The sequence below is a fragment of the Porites lutea genome, chromosome 9 (genome assembly GCF_958299795.1).
Source record: "Porites lutea chromosome 9, jaPorLute2.1, whole genome shotgun sequence".
NCBI classification, from domain to species: domain Eukaryota; kingdom Metazoa; phylum Cnidaria; class Anthozoa; order Scleractinia; family Poritidae; genus Porites; species Porites lutea.
Window position 1 is genome coordinate 22,465,702 of NC_133209.1, and position 17,993 is coordinate 22,483,694.

Consider the following 17,993-nt stretch of genomic DNA (forward strand, 5'->3'; position numbering starts at 1 on the left):
TTATTATATATATTAAAGGTGCAAGTTTACTGATATTACGCAATACAGGCCTTTCTTTTTCGGCGCTATGTCGCTGATTTCCCGGTATACCCTTGAAAGGCATCATTTTTTGCGGGCGACAAGAGGAGTCCGCAATCCTAATCTCCAGGTTGCTATTACGCATGCACGGCACGTATGTAACCAGCACCGTTTGGGCTTCCACTGGAATGCACAGAACGCAATCTGATCACGAGTATTTGGACCTTTTGTCACTCGTATTCTGATCACGCGTGTTTTGACCATATATCACGTGAAAGTTACGCAAAGCACAGGGATAAAGCAAACGTATTTCGACCTTCGATCGTTGTCACCCGCACTCCCTAACTTTCGGTTATTACTAGTTTCATTAAAATAATTTTCACATTTGCATCTCAGTTCCGACATGTCCAACATCCTTGTTGTTATCCTGATCGCATACCTTGCATACGCAGAAGGATCACCGGTAAGAGATCATGATCATGTCACCAGGAGTTCATAACCCGGAGAGAGTAACTTCCATAAGCTCCATGTAAAGAAATCCAAGACACTCTTGGATTCTGGATCCCATGGTATAGATTCCAGATTCCAGGTATTCGCTGGATTCCGGATTACTTATCATGGGAAGGTGGATTCCGGATTCCTTAAGCTAATTCTGGATTTCAAAGCCCAGGATTCCAGTTTTCAGAAGCAAAGCTTTCCAGATTTTCCGAAAAAAAGATTACCTTATATGGGGCGTTTCCATGTACTCGTGCCACGACGTTTTCATCGGTTCTCATCAGCTAAGGGCTCCTGGTATCACATTCCTTTCTTTTAACTTATTTACAGTTGAAGCACGATGCGTTTTCTTTTTTTTTTACTTTCTGTAATACCCGCTTTCATGTTCCTATGTTTTCACTGTCACTCATCATTTGAAAAGGTTGCTTGAGGAAGGTGCGGTATCATTTCTTCTCCAGCATGCTAATGATGATTTTACAAAACAAAATCGGAATTTTATATAGTTGGTCAATTTTTTGGCGTTTTCAATGATGGCATGAAAGTTGTTTCTCTCGCAAAAACGCATAAAGAAAATGGTTCCCGGCTTGTGTCTATAACTTTGGGCGGTATTTCTGCTATAGGTAGGACTACTGATGTTGCACTTTGGATTCCTTTTGTTTATTTATTTATTTATTGAACATTGAAGGGTAACCACAACAGTGAGATAATTCGCCGATTGGTGTAGGTTCAATCCCTTTCCGCCAAGCAACCAAGATTTGTGTCCCGTTTAAAAAATATAACAGCTTCTTCTACCAAATCAATTAACCTTTCTGTGATTTTCTCTCCACAGCGTCTTATTCGAGGTAGGAGTCAAATTATAGCTGTCCTTACACGTTTTAGTTCAGAATCATAATGAAATGAATAACCCTAATCCTTGAATAACGATGGAGCATGCTTCTCCTGCGAGCCACGTCCTTATACCTGTAAAATCGCCGACATTAAAGTGAACGGAGATTAAAACGTCTGGCCACTTTATTCAACAAGCTTACGTTGCAACTGTCCCAACAAATCTTTGCCACCTTACCCTGACTTTCGAGCATGCGCAGCCATAACCTGTGGACCAGGCTTCTCCTGTGAACCATGTCCTTGTAACTGTAACAACGCCCGGTGCGTTCCAACAGCACCGATTCCAACTCCAGATAAAAGTCATTTACTTAGTCTTTTTGATGTTAAATATGAAATACAATAGGCCATTTCCGGGTTCCAAAACCCTCACTTTCAAAACGAGGCTAAGTGTAAAACCTTTCTTATGATATTAAGCTTCATTTGCATCAGAATAAAAAAACCATTTTCATATCAATGGCCTCGCACTTAGCCTCGTTTTGAAACAGAGGCCTGGGGCCTGGCTTCTGCTGCGAGCCATGTCCTTGTAATTGTGAAATTGCCCGGTGCGTGCCAACAGCACTGCTGCCAACTCATTCTTGATAAAAGTAATATAGCGTTCTTTTCCTTTTAAAAAGTTAAAATGCTTAATCACTTTATTAAAAAGGCTTAGGTTGCAATTGTTCCAACAAATCTTTCACACCTTGCCCTGATTTTGGAGCATGCGCAGCCATAGCGTGTAGACCAGGCTTCTCTTGTGAACCATGTCCTTGTGACTGTAATATCGCCCGGTGCGTGCCAAGAACACCCATTACAACTCCAGGTGAAAGCCATGGATATAGTCTTTAACTTTAAAATGTAAAATGCAATGGAAATGGAATGTCTCAAGGACCTATTGTTTGACTCAACAGGCCCAGAATGCCAATGCCACAACGAAACTCTGCCACCTTGCCCTGACTTTGGAGCATGCGCCGCCATAACTTGTGGACCAGGCTTCTCCTGTGAGCCATGTCCCTGTGACTGTAATATCGCCGGGTGTGTTCCAACAGCACCGCTTCCAACATCAGGTAAAAGCCATTTAGTTATTAGTCCTTTGTTTTTAAATATATCATGCAATTAAACTGGAAGGTTTAAATGCACTACTCTGTTCGACTAAACAGGCCAAGGATGTCAATGCAGCAACAAAACTCTGCCATCTTGTCCTGACTTTGGAGCATGCGCAGCCATAACTTGTGGACCAGGCTTCTCTTGTGAACCATGTCCTTGTAACTGTAATATCGCCCGGTGCGTGCCGACAGCAACCCTTCCAATTCCAGGTGAAAGTCATGTATATAGTCTTTAACTTTAAAATGTAAAATGCAATGGAAATGGAATGTCTCAAGGACCTATTGTTCGACTCAACAGGCCCAGAATGCCAATGCCGCAACGAAACTCTGCCACCTTGCCCTGACTTTAGAGCATGCGCCGCCATAACTTGTGGACCAGGCTTCTCCTGTGAACCATGTCCTTGTGACTGTAATATCGCCCGTTGCGTTCCAACAGCACCGCTTCCAACATCAGGTAAAAGCCATTTACCTATTAGTCCTTTTGATTTTAAATATATAATGCAATTAAAATGGAAGGTTTATTGTTTGTTAAGGTTTAGTGTTTGACTCAAAAGGCCGAGGATGTCAATGCAGCAACGAAAATCTGCCACCTTGTCCTGACTTTGGAGCTTGTGCAGCCATAACGTGTGGACCAGGCTTCTCCTGCGAACCATGTCCTTGTAATTGTGAAATTGGCCGATGCGTGCCAACAGCACCCCTTCCAACTCCAGGCGAGTCATGGAAATTTTATTATTATTATTATTTACTTAAAGGATGCAAAATACAACTGTCCCAACGTATCCTTGCCACCTTACCCTGATTTTGGAGCATGTTTAGACATACCCTGTGAGCCAGGCTTTTACCGCGACTCATGTCCTTGCAACTGTAACATTGCCAGGTGCGTTCCAACAGCTCCCCTTCCAACGCCAGGTGGAGGACGTATATCGTCTTTTTACTTTAAAATGTAAAATGTAATGGAAATGGAATATCTCAAGGACCTTTGTTTGACTCGACATGCCCAGAATGTCAATGCTGCAAGAAAAATCTGCCACGTTGCCCTGACGTTTCGAGCTTGTGCAGCCATAAGTTGTGGACTAGGCCTCTCTTGCGGGCCATGTTCTTGCGACTTTAACACCGCCCGGTGCGTGCGGCGAAGAGTTCCAGGTGAAAATTCCTTTTATTTAAACATAAAAGTGTAATTCTAATTAAAGGATTGATGATTTATTGCTTAACTCAACAGGACGAAGATGCAAATGGCGTAACAAATTTTTGCCACCTTGCCGAGATCGTAGAGCATGCGCAGCCAAAACCTGTAGACCAGGCTTCTCCTGCGTACCCTACCGCTGTAACTGTAAAATCGCCCGGTGCGTGCGACGAAGACCTTATGCCACCTGGTAGACGTCAGCCCGGTCAAAGATCCATCTCAACGGTGTTATTTAACCTTGTCAAGATATAAAAACTTGCTTAATCTTAATGGAAAACTAAGAAATAAATTAAATACAAATTCTTGCATTATAGCTTCAACAGCTGCCTGAAGGTCATATAAACCCGCTGGATGTTAATTTGACTTAAAGGAGTAATGATATTTTCGGTTTATCTTTTCTTATAAGAAAATAAAGACAACTTTAAAGTGTGTCAAAGCAAGATCTACTTCCCCTGTCATCTAACTTTTTGCCTTTGTATCTACCACAGGATTTTTCCTTAATAATGCGGGAGGAAAGAAGAAGCTGAAGTTGAAAAAGGGCTTTCTTTGCAAATTTGAATCATAATAGAGTACTAAAGTGTGACGTCATAAAAATGAAATTTCTGAAATTATGGGATTTGTCAGGATATTCTGAAAGAACAATGTCCAAGAGGCCTACTTGCCAAAAATGAGCATTTCGGGGCAAAATGTCTCTGAGATCGTAGCCCAGTTATGCTCAGAAAACTCCATACGAACCCTTCTAAGTTTTTTTGGGTCGACCCCAAGAAATTCATTTTTATGACGTCATCACTTTAGTACTCTATAGTAACTGTAACTGAGATTGCAGATCTCAATTGCTTTTCGAAGAAATAACACAACTCTTGTTAATTTTTAGCCATATTTCGAGCTTTATCCTTAACGGTGATGATGACAGGTGGAGCGTCGAAATTACTGATGCATGAAACGATAAAAATTGGCAATAGTAAAGAACGGAGCTGGCTGCGGATGCCCTTTGTTAGAGGAGCCATCTATGGTCAACTTGGCTCTTAATTGTAGCAAATAAACTTTTTTAAAATTCTCTCGGTCAAATCACAGCCGGCCAAAGCTCGATCCATAAATCACCGCGAGTTTCGATACTGTTTTGCTTATTACGAACGATTTGAAGAATTTGTATGAGAAATTCAATATGGCTGTTAAAACGTAGCAATATAGGCATAAATATAGAAATAAATGGTAATTACGTTAACTTGGGCCTGTTGTTGCTTTTTCTGTGTAACCTGGGCTCAATTCATGGCCGTTTTATACGGTTTTACGGCGCGTTGTTTATTCGGTGTTGTTTTCCTACATAAAGCGAAGCAAGGCAGGTGACGGCGCGCAGTCTCGACTCACAAAACTCTCCTGTACCCATGAACGGCGCACCGATTCGCCATTGAAGCCCCAATTCTTTAAGGCCACACAAGTCTCTCATCTTTTTGCCTCGTCATGGATATTGTGATGCGTTTTTTGTGGGAATAATTTTGGAAAGCTTTCGGCTCTGGGCAATCTGGCGTGCGCTCAGGAAACGCGATGACTACGTGTTACGCGGTGAACGGCCTCGACTGATAACACCCTACTCGATCTCCATAATTCTTCATAAGATACTCAGCCTTATTCATTACTTGTTAATTTTATGTAACAGCTTAATATAGTTTCCTCAATACAGAAACATGGCACGACTTTGATCCTTTCCGCTTAATACAAGGCGTCCGCTTAATATCCAGTCCGGTCAGTTAAGGTTTCAATGAATTTTACTTATGACACCTTATATATTTGATTTTTCCTTTAGACTGATGCCTTTGCTTACCTTTCTGGAATAAACACTAATAATGCTGGTGATGTAGCAGTATGTAAAGTTCTAAGTATACAGCTATTTCGAGAAAGGTTGTAGCAAAAACTGTGCACCAGACAATCCCGAAAGGTAATATGGGATATGATCAATACACTTGTTCTTGACACTGTAGCTGTCGAACCTACTTTTGTTTCTTTCCTTTAGCCCTCGCAAACATACTTCCATGGCCTCTCGTGCCATTCTTTGAAATTTCTTTGAAAGACAGTGAACCAAAAACCATCCACAATACCTTTCGAGATTGTCGCGTGCACTTTTTCCGACAACCTTTCTCGAAACAGCTGTAAATAGGTTGAAAGATCGTCTCGAGCCGATTTGTGGTATATGACGGGAATGCGGAAATCAATTTCACAGCTCTAACATAAGGAGTTATACAGTGATGACGTAATAAAGTAAATAGCGGATTTGTCTTGAAACCACCTGCAGAAGGAGTTTACAGGACGATTTGGGTAGACCTTTCAACGGTTAAATTTTTATTTATTTATTTTTCCATATTTTGACATGGATAAGTTTGGGAAAATCCGTCGACACCAGTGGAAAGACCTTGTTCAAGCTAGTAAATTACCGATTTTGAAATTGAATTGATGATCACTAAAGAAGATCTAGCTCCTAAAATCGCGAATTTTACAGGCGTTTGTATGGTGGGGTGGGGGGCACAAACTTGCCCCCACCATACAAACGTCGGTAAAATTTTCGCGTCAGACGTATCACTTATTTTGAAACGTTCTTTCCAGTGGTGTTGATGCATTTTCCCTGACTGGTCCATGTCAAAAGTTGAAACACCCTGGAAGGGTCTATTTGAAGTACCAAGTGTGCTTGATAAACTTTGGAGAAGGAATTAAGTGCCGCATGGAAAACAAAAATACAAAATTAAATACAAGATAGACAGGAAATTAAAAATTCTTATGCTATTACAGTTTTTACAACTTTAATGTTAATTTGAGAATCATTTACCAGAGCGAAGATGAATGGGCCATTTGCACGATAACGTCTTTTTACTACTAAGACCAGAATTCATTTCGTTTTTCCTTTCATGTTTAAAATTGGTAGTCCCAGTGAGGTTTAAATAACAAAAGCCTTGATTTGTAAAACAAAACGATGCCCTGGAGGATTCTGGTCGTAGTAGTAAAATGACGCCATCGGGCAAATGGCCTATTACTAATGTTTATCCCGATCCTCTCCTTTTCAATGGCCATTCACAGCGCAAGAAGAACGCCAGTATCTGCTGGTTTGATACGTGCCGATCCTCTCCTTTTCAATGGCCATTCACAGCGCAAGAAGAACGCCAGTATCTGCTGGTTTGATACGTGCCTCTTGTGCACTAAGACATCGTTTTTTTACCGGCAGATCAAGCAAGAAGGCTGGAAAAGCTAGAAAAGGGGGGAGGCGGCTATAAAAACAAGGTCATTAATATAAATTTGAGTATCACCGAAAAGATAACCGATGCAGAAGGAAGGAAGGATTTAAAAGCATTCTCTACTTTCCAGTATCCTATAATACACTCTGTTTCGACCCGAAATTCTATTGTTAACTATTGTTTTTAAATTCTCTATATTCCCAAGATGGTGTATTTGAGAACAATACCAACTTTTGCAAAATTTAGGGGAAGTATTTCATGTGTACTTTTGTATTATGGAGGATAGCACAGTTGGATAAGCACCGGTCTGCCGAGCGGGAAGCCGCTGGTTCAAACCCGGCCAGACAATAACTTAGGGTCTTAAAACAACTGAGGAGAAAGTGCTGCCTCTGTAGAGACATCTGCGAACGGTTAGTATTTCTAGTCTTCTCGGATAATGATGATAAACCATAGGCCCCATCTCAAAACCCATGGCCCTATAAAAACCTGTGGGACGTTAAAGAACCCGCCCACTGTTCGTAAAGAGTAAGGGGAGGGACTGTTACGGGCCCGCAGTAACTGGCGTCGTTATGCTGCTGCGATGTCCCTGCCAAGAATGGATGAATCTAATAAATAAAAATAAATATTCATGTACGGATATCTGATGCAAATACTCCAGGCCCCCAAACAAAGGCTCCCTAAACAATTCACTCGACTCGACATGACGTTCAAAAGTGTGTTCTTCCTTTGTATTCTAGGTCCCTGTCTTGAAAGCGGAGCTGGCCAAGGCCGGAAAACCTTCTAGTTTCGCCACGCTCAACAAGAATGGCCGTCTTCCTCAGAAACTTCTGGAGGCAGGTTATGGCAAGTACAGTGCATACGACCTTGCTTGGCAGTCGTATCACGTGACAGCTGCTGCTGCCTGCAGAGGAAGCACTCCCACAGGAGGAAGTGGACCCGTGGCGGATGCAGTTATGGTCAGAAACACAGGTGACAAGTTGTCTTGCAATCAGATCTGTGGCCGGTCTTCTTATGGCCACTGTGACGCAGAAGTTTCTATCGCCAGGAAAAGCGGCAAGGCTACACGGAATGGCGAGCTCGTGGGCCATTTTTACAACTACGCTTTTGGCCATGCAAATAACGGGGAATCGGAGGCGTCCACTTCTAACAATGGCGCTTTGCAGTTCCAGTTTTGTAGTTTCTGCTGTTGCCGGAGGTAAAATGAACAGCTTTTGCGGCATTTTTAAGTATTCGTAGGTGAAAGAACTTAAACTGACGCTTGTGTCCCTCCCACTATCTTTAACTTGCCCCTCTGAACTTTACAGCTGTAAATTGACCCAAATTAAGAGCTATGTTGTAAACTTGCACCCTTGCGACTCGTCCCCTAAAGTATCGGCTGTCGTCAATTTTCACTCCGAGTCTTACATTATAAGCGGTACTCAAAGACGTTATTTCAAGATACCTCGTGCGAACCTCTGTCTCGCCAACCCAGGCCCTAGCTAAACCAGTGCTGTAATCATACGAGCAGCCCACATACGACCATTGGCCCGTGTTAAGAGCTGACGGGCTGACCAAAGAGTCCATCATAACATCATTTCTCTTGGTAAAACGACAAAAAAACTTTCCATCTCCAGCTAAAAACAAGTGCGTTGCCCAACTTCCCGACGGTCTGTAGTTAAATAGAGGACCATCTTGATCTTCTGGAAATACCCACATACACATTGTCATGGAATACTGCGTATCTAAGCCTCCATTATTTGGTAGTTCAATGTAGCTGTTAGAAACTCCCCAGAACTGGTACGAGCCTTGAGAGGTCCCATCAGGTCCTTCTGCGTACTGTACATTTGAGGTAGTTCCAGCTGGCTGATTTCCCATCATGTCGCTTGAAGTGTACGCAGCGTTTAACGGATAAAGGGCGATTGGATCTGGAACATCTAGAGAATAAAAAAAGCACCGTGTTTCCTTTATTCAGCCCAGTCTGTAATAAGCCTCCAGTATGAAGCGCCAAATATAAGTACTACCCCTAGCCTGCGAACCCAGACGTATTTTCAGTTGTGGGGCGTTTCTCCCTACCCAGTTTACTTTTAGGATGAAGAGAAGTGACGACTGGAAATATGTCTGGGTTCGCAAGCTATCCCACCCGTTATCGTGAATGGGGATGAGAAAATGTTTAATTTGTAGGTGAAATAACTGACTAAATCCTGAATCACAAACTCTTTCGTAAGGTCTCTAGTTTGCCCCCCCCCCCCCCCCCTTCCCCTTTCTTCCCCGCTCTAGGAGACTAGGACACGAGGAAAAGAGGGACACGAGGTTGAGCTTTTGCTTATACTGTATGTATCCGCATGGTCCTCCAAAAATGACGCAACAGGTTGTAATTCAGTTTTTCACTCCCATGAACATGGGTGACCGTCATATGATAACTAGTAATTTTGATCCCAAGTTAAGCCATTATTCGTTGATTTCTTTCGCACGACGGACCTTACCGAGAGCACGGGGAGAGTATTGGCTCTTCTGCAGGAGACTAGGTTGGTGTGTCAAACTGCACTCTGGGACTGCTTTGATGACGCTATATCGCTTCTTTCATCATTATTGCACACGAAACACGTAAAAGACTCGTACCCCCATGATGCGGTTGAACACAACACCAACCCAGTCTTGTTCTCAAGAATGGCCAGTAAATAGAGAAGGAAGGTGTGACGTCAGAAAAATTTTAAATTTGTGAAATTTGGGGATTGGTTAGCATATTCAGAAAGAACAAGATGAAAAAAGCCCCCCTTGCCAAAAGTCAGCCTGTTAGTGCAAATGGGTTGGTAGATATAAGTACTGCTATGCTATGATGACTGCGTACAAATTCTTCTAAAACTGGATTGGATCTTATCGTTAACGATCCAGTCCTATATCAGAGGGATTTATATGGAGTCATCGGAGCATAACGTTGCCTATATCTCCTCACAAATTTGAATCAACAAGCGAACAGGCTGATTTTTGGACAAGTGAACATTTTTCATCTTATTCTTTGTGGATATGCAAACTATACCCTTAATGTCACAAATTTCGTTTTTGTGACGTCATCACTTCTCTTCTCTAAAACAGATGTTTTGTAGCAACGTTACGAAAAGCAAACCAACCTATCGTCTCGCAGCGTGCTCCAATAAAGTAAGCAATGCAATTGCAGTGAAACGAGTTCACGCCATCGACGCACGTCCCACCATTCAAGCATGGATTGCTGTAGCATTCATTGATATCTGAAAAAATAAAAAATATCTTACTTTGCTTTCAGTGTAAAACATGGAGCTCAATACAAAAGAAAAGAAAATATAGAAATAGATTATCATTTGTAAAAATGTGACTTGCAATTTGAAGCTTATTCCTTGGTCAAAATGAATCAGCCAATGGAAGCTTTTATAAATTTTGGTCAGCTAATCAAAAACGGAGCGATTCAGCTATCTAAAAGATAACTTTAAAAACCTCTCATGTACGTTACATTTAGAACAAAATAAAAAAGGAAACCTGTCGATGTAGTCTTAATGAAATACCTACTCTTCAAGCCATCGGCGTTAATGGATTATCAAAACCAAAAAAGGGATCTAAGAGGTCCCCACTATACTAATTAAGGAGCAGTGGCGAAGTGTGAAGTTGAGCATCCATCTTTTGGGGTTATACCTTTTGTATTGAAAGTGTCCCGAATCACCTATTTAAGCCCCTACCAGAAGCATGCATGTAACGGGGCAACTATTTTAAATAATAGGGATGCTTTTGGGAGCCCTAAAACCTTTGCGGTAAAGGTTTCACTCCGGGATGGGGATTCAAGCCCAAAAGTCCAGCATTTATAGGATTTCGAAGTCGTTGATCCCAAACCCGGGTGGATGGAACACTTCGTAGCCCTGGCAACCATCCAAGAGAAGCAAACCATGAAAAGAAACCCCTGAAACCTTCAGGTTCGGACACTGAAAGTGCATTCTGGACCCAGGCAGTAGGTTTGGAGATCCAGATAATATTAGCATGGAAGTTACGATTGACGGACAGACATGAAAGTGTAAGGGCTGGGGCTGTGGCGACGCTGGATGAAAGCTGACCTGAGAGAGGCATGGTATAGTGCCATTAGCTACACTATGGTAGGAAATTGGTAGTCAGTACTAATAATGTACTCGACAGGGTGAAATGACCAGACGAGAATCATGGAGAGAGGACGCGGATAACAATGCTGATCCTGCTGATGATGACAGGCAGATTTAGCAAAGACAACGCAACGTCAACTGGGGACGCGCAAACTTGCGCAAAGGTCTAAACGCAACCTACGGTGTTCAACGTGACGCTTTGCTATTGGTCAAGTCGGTTTTTAGATCTGCGCCTGCCTTCTTCACTGCCTTTTCCTTTTTTTCGCTAATTCTGCCTAATAATGGTGGTGGTCGCTTTGGTGGCGCTGGAGACGATAAAGATAGCGATGATGATGATGGCGATGACGATGATTATGACGATGACCATGATGATGATATTGATGATGATGATAGCGTTGATAATGAAGAAGATGATTTTCAAATCATAAAAAAATACAGTGTTCTTTGTTCTGATCAAAGACTGGTTGATTTAAAGATACTACATAAATGTAAACGTTGCGCCAGGCCGGTAAGATGAGGTAACCTGTGTAAGGTAGAAATATGTAATTCCCAGCTTTCAAATCATTCGTGTACCTGTCTGACAATGGACTCCAGTGTAGCCAACCAGGCAGCTACAAGTGTATCCATTCACGTGATCAATGCAAGATCCACCATTCAAACAGGGATTACTGGAACACTCATCGATATCTTGAAAGCAAATAAATAAACCAAAAAACATCAGTAATATTTAATTAATATATATATATATATATATACACAAGTAAAAATCTTGCCGATGATTCTTTTTTTTTTTTCGTCCTCAATCTGCTAAATAGGGGTTTGCTTTCAACATACTTTAAATAAATTAAGGGTTTCAAGTCCTATCTAAGAGGTCCCCACTATACTACTTAAGGAGCAGAGGCGAGGCTTGACGATGAGCATCCATCTTTTTTGGTTATATCTTTCGTGTTGAAAGTGTCCCGAATCACCTATTTAAGCCCCTACCAGAAGCAGACATGTGGCGGGGCAACTATTTAAATAACAGGGATGCTTTTGATGGCCCTAAAACCTTTGCGTTAAAGGTTTTACTCCGGGATGGGAATTCAAGCCCAAAAGTCCAGCATTTATAGGATTTCGAAGTCGTTGATCCCAAACCCGGGTGGATGGAGCACTTCGTAGCCCTGGCAACCATCCAAGAGAAGCAAACCATGAAAAGAAACCCCTGAAACCTTCGGGTTCGGACACTAAAAGCTCATTCTGGATCTAGGCAAGTAGGTTTGGAGATCCAGATAATATTAGCATGGAAGAAACGATTGACGGACAGACATGAAAGTGTAAGGGCTGGGGCTGTGGCGATGCTGGATGAAAGCTGCCCTGGGAGAGGCACGGTATAGTGCCATTAGCTACACTATGGTAGGAAATTGGTAGTCAGTACTAACAATGTACTCGACAGGGTGGTGTGACTGGACGAGAATCATGGAGAGAGGACGCGGTAAACAATGCTGGTCCTGCTGATGATGACAGGCAGATTTAACAAAGACAACGCAACGTCAACTGGGGACCGCAAGGTTGCGCAAAGGTCTAAACGCCACCTACGGTGTGCAACGTGCCGTTTTGCTAATGGTCAAGTCGGTTTTTAACCTCGTCCCCACGGGTTTTGCCTTAAAAAATGGCCCACCCATTTTTTTTTTAAGGAAAAGCCCTTGGGACGAGGTCGGTAGGTTTTTAGATCTGCGCCTGCCTCCTTCACTGTCTTTGTGTTCTCTTGGCTTATTCTTCCTAGTTATATGGTGGTGGTGAATTTGGTGGCGGTGATAAAGATAACGATTATGATGGTGGCGATGACGATGTCGACGAAGATTGATTTTCATTATCATAAAAACTGTAGTGTTCTCTCTTCTGATTGAAGCCTGGTTGATTGAAAGATAGTACATAATATTATGTATGGTAGTAAATGTAAACGTTGCGACAGGCCGGTACGATGAGGTAACCTGTGTAAGGTAGAAATATGTAATTCCCAGCTTTCAAATTATTCTTGTACCTGTCTGACAATGGACTCCAGTGTAGCCAGCCAGGCAGCTACAAGTGTATCCATTCACGTGATCAACACAAGATCCGCCATTCAAACAGGGATTACTGGAACACTCATCGATATCTTGAAAGTAAATACGTAAACCACAGAACATCAGTAATACTTAATTAATGTATATACACAAGTAAAAAGCGTGTCGATGATTCTGTTTTTTTTTTTTTTGCTCTCAATCTGCTAAATAGGGCTTTGCTTTCAATATACTTTAAATAAATTAAGAGTTTCAAGTCCTGATCTTTCATGCACATTACCCGGGGAACAATTGTTCGCTGTGTAAGAAGATGCCCTTAGGTGGGAACTAAATCTATTGATAATCAACCCTGACAATGGAAATTACAAACACTGTCGTCTTCCTTCTTTAGCACTGAAGCTCTGATATTTCTCCATGAACCGATGGAAGAAAACATCCTTTTGACAGGGCCAAGCGCACCACTTCTTCAATCTTAGCCTTTTAAGATCATAGCAGTATTTTTGTCCGGGTTTTAAGCACCATAACCTGTAGGAAATCGACCGGAATTCCCAGGATCCTATTATATTTAGGACTTGTCTTATCCTCATTATCATATTCAACCTATTGGTGAAAGTGATTGCGTCAGAGGTGGTAAAAAAATGGTAGTTTTACATCAACATTTCGTGTGAAACTGGGTTCACCTATGGTGTAAAAAGATTCACAAACGTTTTAAAGCCAAATACCTATTTCACAACTTTGTCCACTGTATCCTGCAACGCATGCGCAGTGATATTCATTGCTCTCATAACTGGGTACACAAGTTGCACCATTAACACAGGGATGGCTGGAACAACCACTCTGTTTTAACAACAAAAAACGGTTGGTTAAGTTGATTGCTTGACACTGCATTCTTACCTTCCCTGGTTACTTTATAATTCGGATTCTAATTTTGTTTGAAGTTAAAGTGGGAAGAGAAACTCTTTGTTGGTTGGTTCAAACAACAGCAATCAATCCCAAGCTTTTATCACACATTTTTAAGCAGAAAGTAATGACGTAAATTCGTTAAATTTCTTGTTCTATTTGTTAGTTTTAAAACATTTTTGTATCGCTGAGGCAATTTGTTTGGTACATTCAAATCACCTTGGCTAACGCTTAATATAGCACTACTACATTCTAGCAATTTCTTCGCGATTGATCGACAGACTCAAATACTATGCCTAATTCAATGAATTCACGGAGGCGCTTAATGCGATAGAAATTTTATAAGGAACTCCATGCGCTTTAGAGGAGCAATTGCATGGAACTCTTTAACGAACAAGGAAACAAGGGCCAAAACCTTGAAAGAATTTAAATGCTGTCTTGTAAAATTTCACACTGATAAAATGAATTTCGAACTAATTTTAGCTACAACAAAAAATAGAGATCTCGGTTACGAATACTTTTAACAGTTTTAATTTTTCAATTGTACATTTTCACGACCTATTTTAGCTACAACTAAAACTGAAATATCGGTTACAAACATTTTTAACAGCTTTTAATTTTTAATTGTACCTTTGCTTCCAGTACTCCTTATTTTTCTTGTAATTTTTGTATGCACGATCCCACCAGTAATGCTGATCTTTTTATCGTGCTAAAATAGAGTTCTTATCTTATCTTAAGCCTTAAGTGTTTCTATCTCACAAGCTTTGAAGCTAACTGTGAACGCTTCAGTTTCTGACAAGTCTTATTTAATAGAACGTCAGCAGTGCATGGTCGGTTTATTTATTTAGTTTTCTTTCGTAATTTAACTCTTAATGTATTACGTCTGTACATTTTGTCACTTGCTAGACTGAAACTAAGGTTTTTTTTGGTTTAGTTTTCTATTGGGTTGAAATGATCGTGGAATTCAAACTTTGTTTGAACCTTTTTTGGAGTTTAATGTTTCACGCATGTTCTTCCCCATAGTTAAGACATTTTCCCCGCTGGAAAAACAAACTGATACTGATCCTAACCTTTTACCTGTGAAATTTAAGGACCGATAAGGATTAGCCTAATTTATACCTATCATTTGAAGACAACAACCCAGAAAAAATAATAATAAAGAAATGGGGGGGTATTAAATACTTAGCCGGTCACAACTGAAGAAAGAAAGATACGGAGCTCAAAATTGACAGAAAATAGAGTATCCTAGTACTTAAATCAGCAAAAACAAGAACTACACAAATATTTAGACTGGCATCAAAACGTAAGGTTGATCACCAATAATATATAACTATTTTTAAGAGAAAATAGAATGTTGTAAATTTTGAAACAAACCTTGATACTGAAGTGATGAAAAATCTGACTGGAAGAAAACTTTCTTGATTCATTGTATTTATCGCTTGGTACGAGTTCGCACAAAATCTTTCTCTCGAAGTCACGAAACACGGCAACGTTAAAGGAGAAGCAAGGAAAGTGATCGACACACAGTTTCCCACATTCTGCAAATTCATTTACCGAGACAGATAGCAAAGGAGTCGTGTTCAGGTAATGAAATGAGTGCGCTGCAAAGTTGGCATAGGCGACACCATTGCTCGTATGTCCTCCCAGTCGTTTCAGGACTTTAGTGCCATCAACGCGAAGCTCGCATTTTGCTTTGAAAACCACACTTGCCAAGAAGCCAATCACAAAAACAATTGTTGATCGTCGACGGAATTGAGGCATTATGTGTTCCTTCAAGGTTGTTTCTTTAGTTCAACATGAGCCTTAACATTTTTTACCATTTTTAACGGCCAGCTGTAGACCGAAACTGCAAGAGACTAGAAATTGTAGTAGTAATGACATCAAGGAGAACCTTTTAGTGAAAATTGCGGACAAAATGACTGTTTTTAAGTACACGATGGGGTTATTAATCATTATAGCTTACCAAGGGCGCGCAAAATGCATATGCAAATTACCTATTTTTCCTTTAAAGATTTAGACTTCCATTCATCTTAATATCAATAATTGATAAGCTGAGTGTTTCAGTTTGTAAGAAAATCAGTTATGGTATAAAGCTAAGGCAGCTGTTTATTTTTTTTTCTTTCTGCGTAACTGATTTACAGTCAATTAGCTCCAATCTCGACCCCATGATTGAGTACTCTTCTGACTTCGCTCAGAAGAGCACTGGTTTGTCGCGTTTACCTTTGGGACTATAAAAGGCTACTAAAGACTTTCATTCCACAATGAGTTTCATTCTAGAATGAATTTTGTACAGCATTCACATGACAAAAATAAACCGGCTCAGACTAAGACGCTCTCGCTCGAGTAGTTTTCGCTCCAGATCAGATACTCAAGCGCCACTCCGCCCCAGACCTTCTAAAATAGTTCCTGTTTATCATCCGGGTTTCGGAACCGGAAACTGCACGTGGTACCATTTTCAGCATTCACGCATAATTTTCTACCGGTGTGAAGCAGGTTCGTTTGATTTGTTTTGTTCTTGTTTTTGTTTATGAGTTTGCTTTCCACATATGCTACGAAAATACATGTAAGTTGAAAGTTGTGCTGAGTGTGTAGCCAACTATAAAGCAAAATATCTATTTTACTTTACGAAGGCAAATAACTGTTGTTTTTTTCTTTGTTTTTTCTCAAAATGTTCTTGGCGGTTCGCATTATCTGTGTGTGTGTGTGTGTGTGTTTTCTTTTGTCTTTCAAAACAATATATTCATTCCTTTAAGAACAGGTTACGTTCAATAATCATTAAAGCAAAAAAGCTGGTTAATTACAAAAATTAACAAGGATTTTCATTCTAAATGAAAATGGTGAAATCACCAAACATTAGCATACGAATATCACGTTGCATTTGAAAATAATTAACGAGGCTAAATGATCGAACAATTGGTAGATTAGGATCAGTGGCGTTCAATTCTATCTGGAAGTTGCAAGTGGCCACTGAACAGGGGTACCCAACGACTGTTTCCGGTAAAATATCTATTCGGAGAAGCAAATATTGTACTGTCGCAATTTGTAATAATCATCGCGCTTTGTAATACCTGTCGCAATTTGTAATAGACCGTGTCGCACTTTGTAATAAAAAAGCTGTCGCAATTTGTAATAACAGTCCATCGCACTTTGTAATAAACTAAGCTGTCGCAATTTGTAATAATTCCATCGCACTTTGCAATAATTTTTTGAGAGTGATTCGACTAACTTCGTCAACATTAATATAATGCCAAAATATGCGTGGTACTTCATAAAGAAAGATGATGACGTCTGCTAGCACGTAACATCTCCGCTCATTTAAACATTTAACTTTATTCACAGTCCTAAACATTTTTTTTAAATTAATGTTGAACAGTTATGTGACTTACGAAATGCTGTATTCTTAAACCTTGCTATATATTGTACTAGGTGTCTTGCATTCAATGGTTACCCGGCGGGTGTACTTCCCTATATGGCCAATACGGGGATGTGCCTCTGGACACAGCATTGTCAGAGTACAGGATCTAGACACACTAGACACAAACGAGCCATTATTAAAAAGCATTTAATTTCCACAAATCGAAACATGCATCCTACGTCATTCGAATAAGGACACCAGGAAAGCTCGAGCTTTCCTACTAGATCTTATAACAGGTCGACACAACACGTGGTGCACCGTCCTTGTCTAACGCGCAATCTTAAAGAAGTAATAGTGGCTTCCATATTTTGGCCAGCTTAATCAAGCGAGGCCTCAAGATTCAAATGTTTACTGCAAATAAACCAAAAACGTCACCAGTGGCAAACCGTCGAACCACAACAGAAACATGTCATAAACACAAAATCCAATTAGTCACTGGCCAATACCTTCGCATGTACCTGTTTTTATAAAACGTACTTGGGGTCTTACACTGAGCGGGCTGGCCATTTGGTCCATTATTCTCACTTGATTTGGTCCCATATAGGAACAAAAGGAGTACTCATTCCATCTTAAAACAATTTTTTCTATATGGAGTCCTCTAAAGCAAATACTGTGGGGGTAGTAAAAAATTCTCCTTCAGTACGTATATACAACTCGT

The 17,993-nt window shown here is 40.7% G+C and overlaps 1 protein-coding gene and 2 long non-coding RNA genes across 3 annotated transcripts; 2 read left to right on the plus strand and 1 right to left on the minus strand.

The window, feature by feature from the left end:
* The first annotated feature begins 412 nt into the window (after positions 1-412).
* Positions 413-2,422, plus strand: LOC140948692 (uncharacterized). The gene is made up of 3 exons (XR_012167077.1): positions 413-481; positions 1,343-1,355; positions 2,286-2,422. It is a non-coding gene; the product is annotated as an uncharacterized lncRNA (long non-coding RNA).
* Positions 2,423-3,038: 616 nt separating this feature from the next.
* LOC140947629 (uncharacterized) lies at positions 3,039-4,893 on the plus strand. The gene is made up of 2 exons (XR_012166990.1): positions 3,039-3,190; positions 3,700-4,893. It is a non-coding gene; the product is annotated as an uncharacterized lncRNA (long non-coding RNA).
* Positions 4,894-8,162: 3,269 nt separating this feature from the next.
* LOC140949045 (uncharacterized) lies at positions 8,163-15,681 on the minus strand. Its single transcript, XM_073398297.1, has 6 exons — positions 15,295-15,681; positions 13,743-13,857; positions 13,002-13,115; positions 11,555-11,668; positions 9,992-10,108; positions 8,163-8,797 (listed from the first exon to the last, which is right to left on the minus strand). The coding sequence occupies exons 1-6, from the start codon at positions 15,679-15,681 to the stop codon at positions 8,163-8,165; spliced, it is 1,482 nt and encodes a 493-aa protein (XP_073254398.1).
* Positions 15,682-17,993: the final 2,312 nt, after the last annotated feature.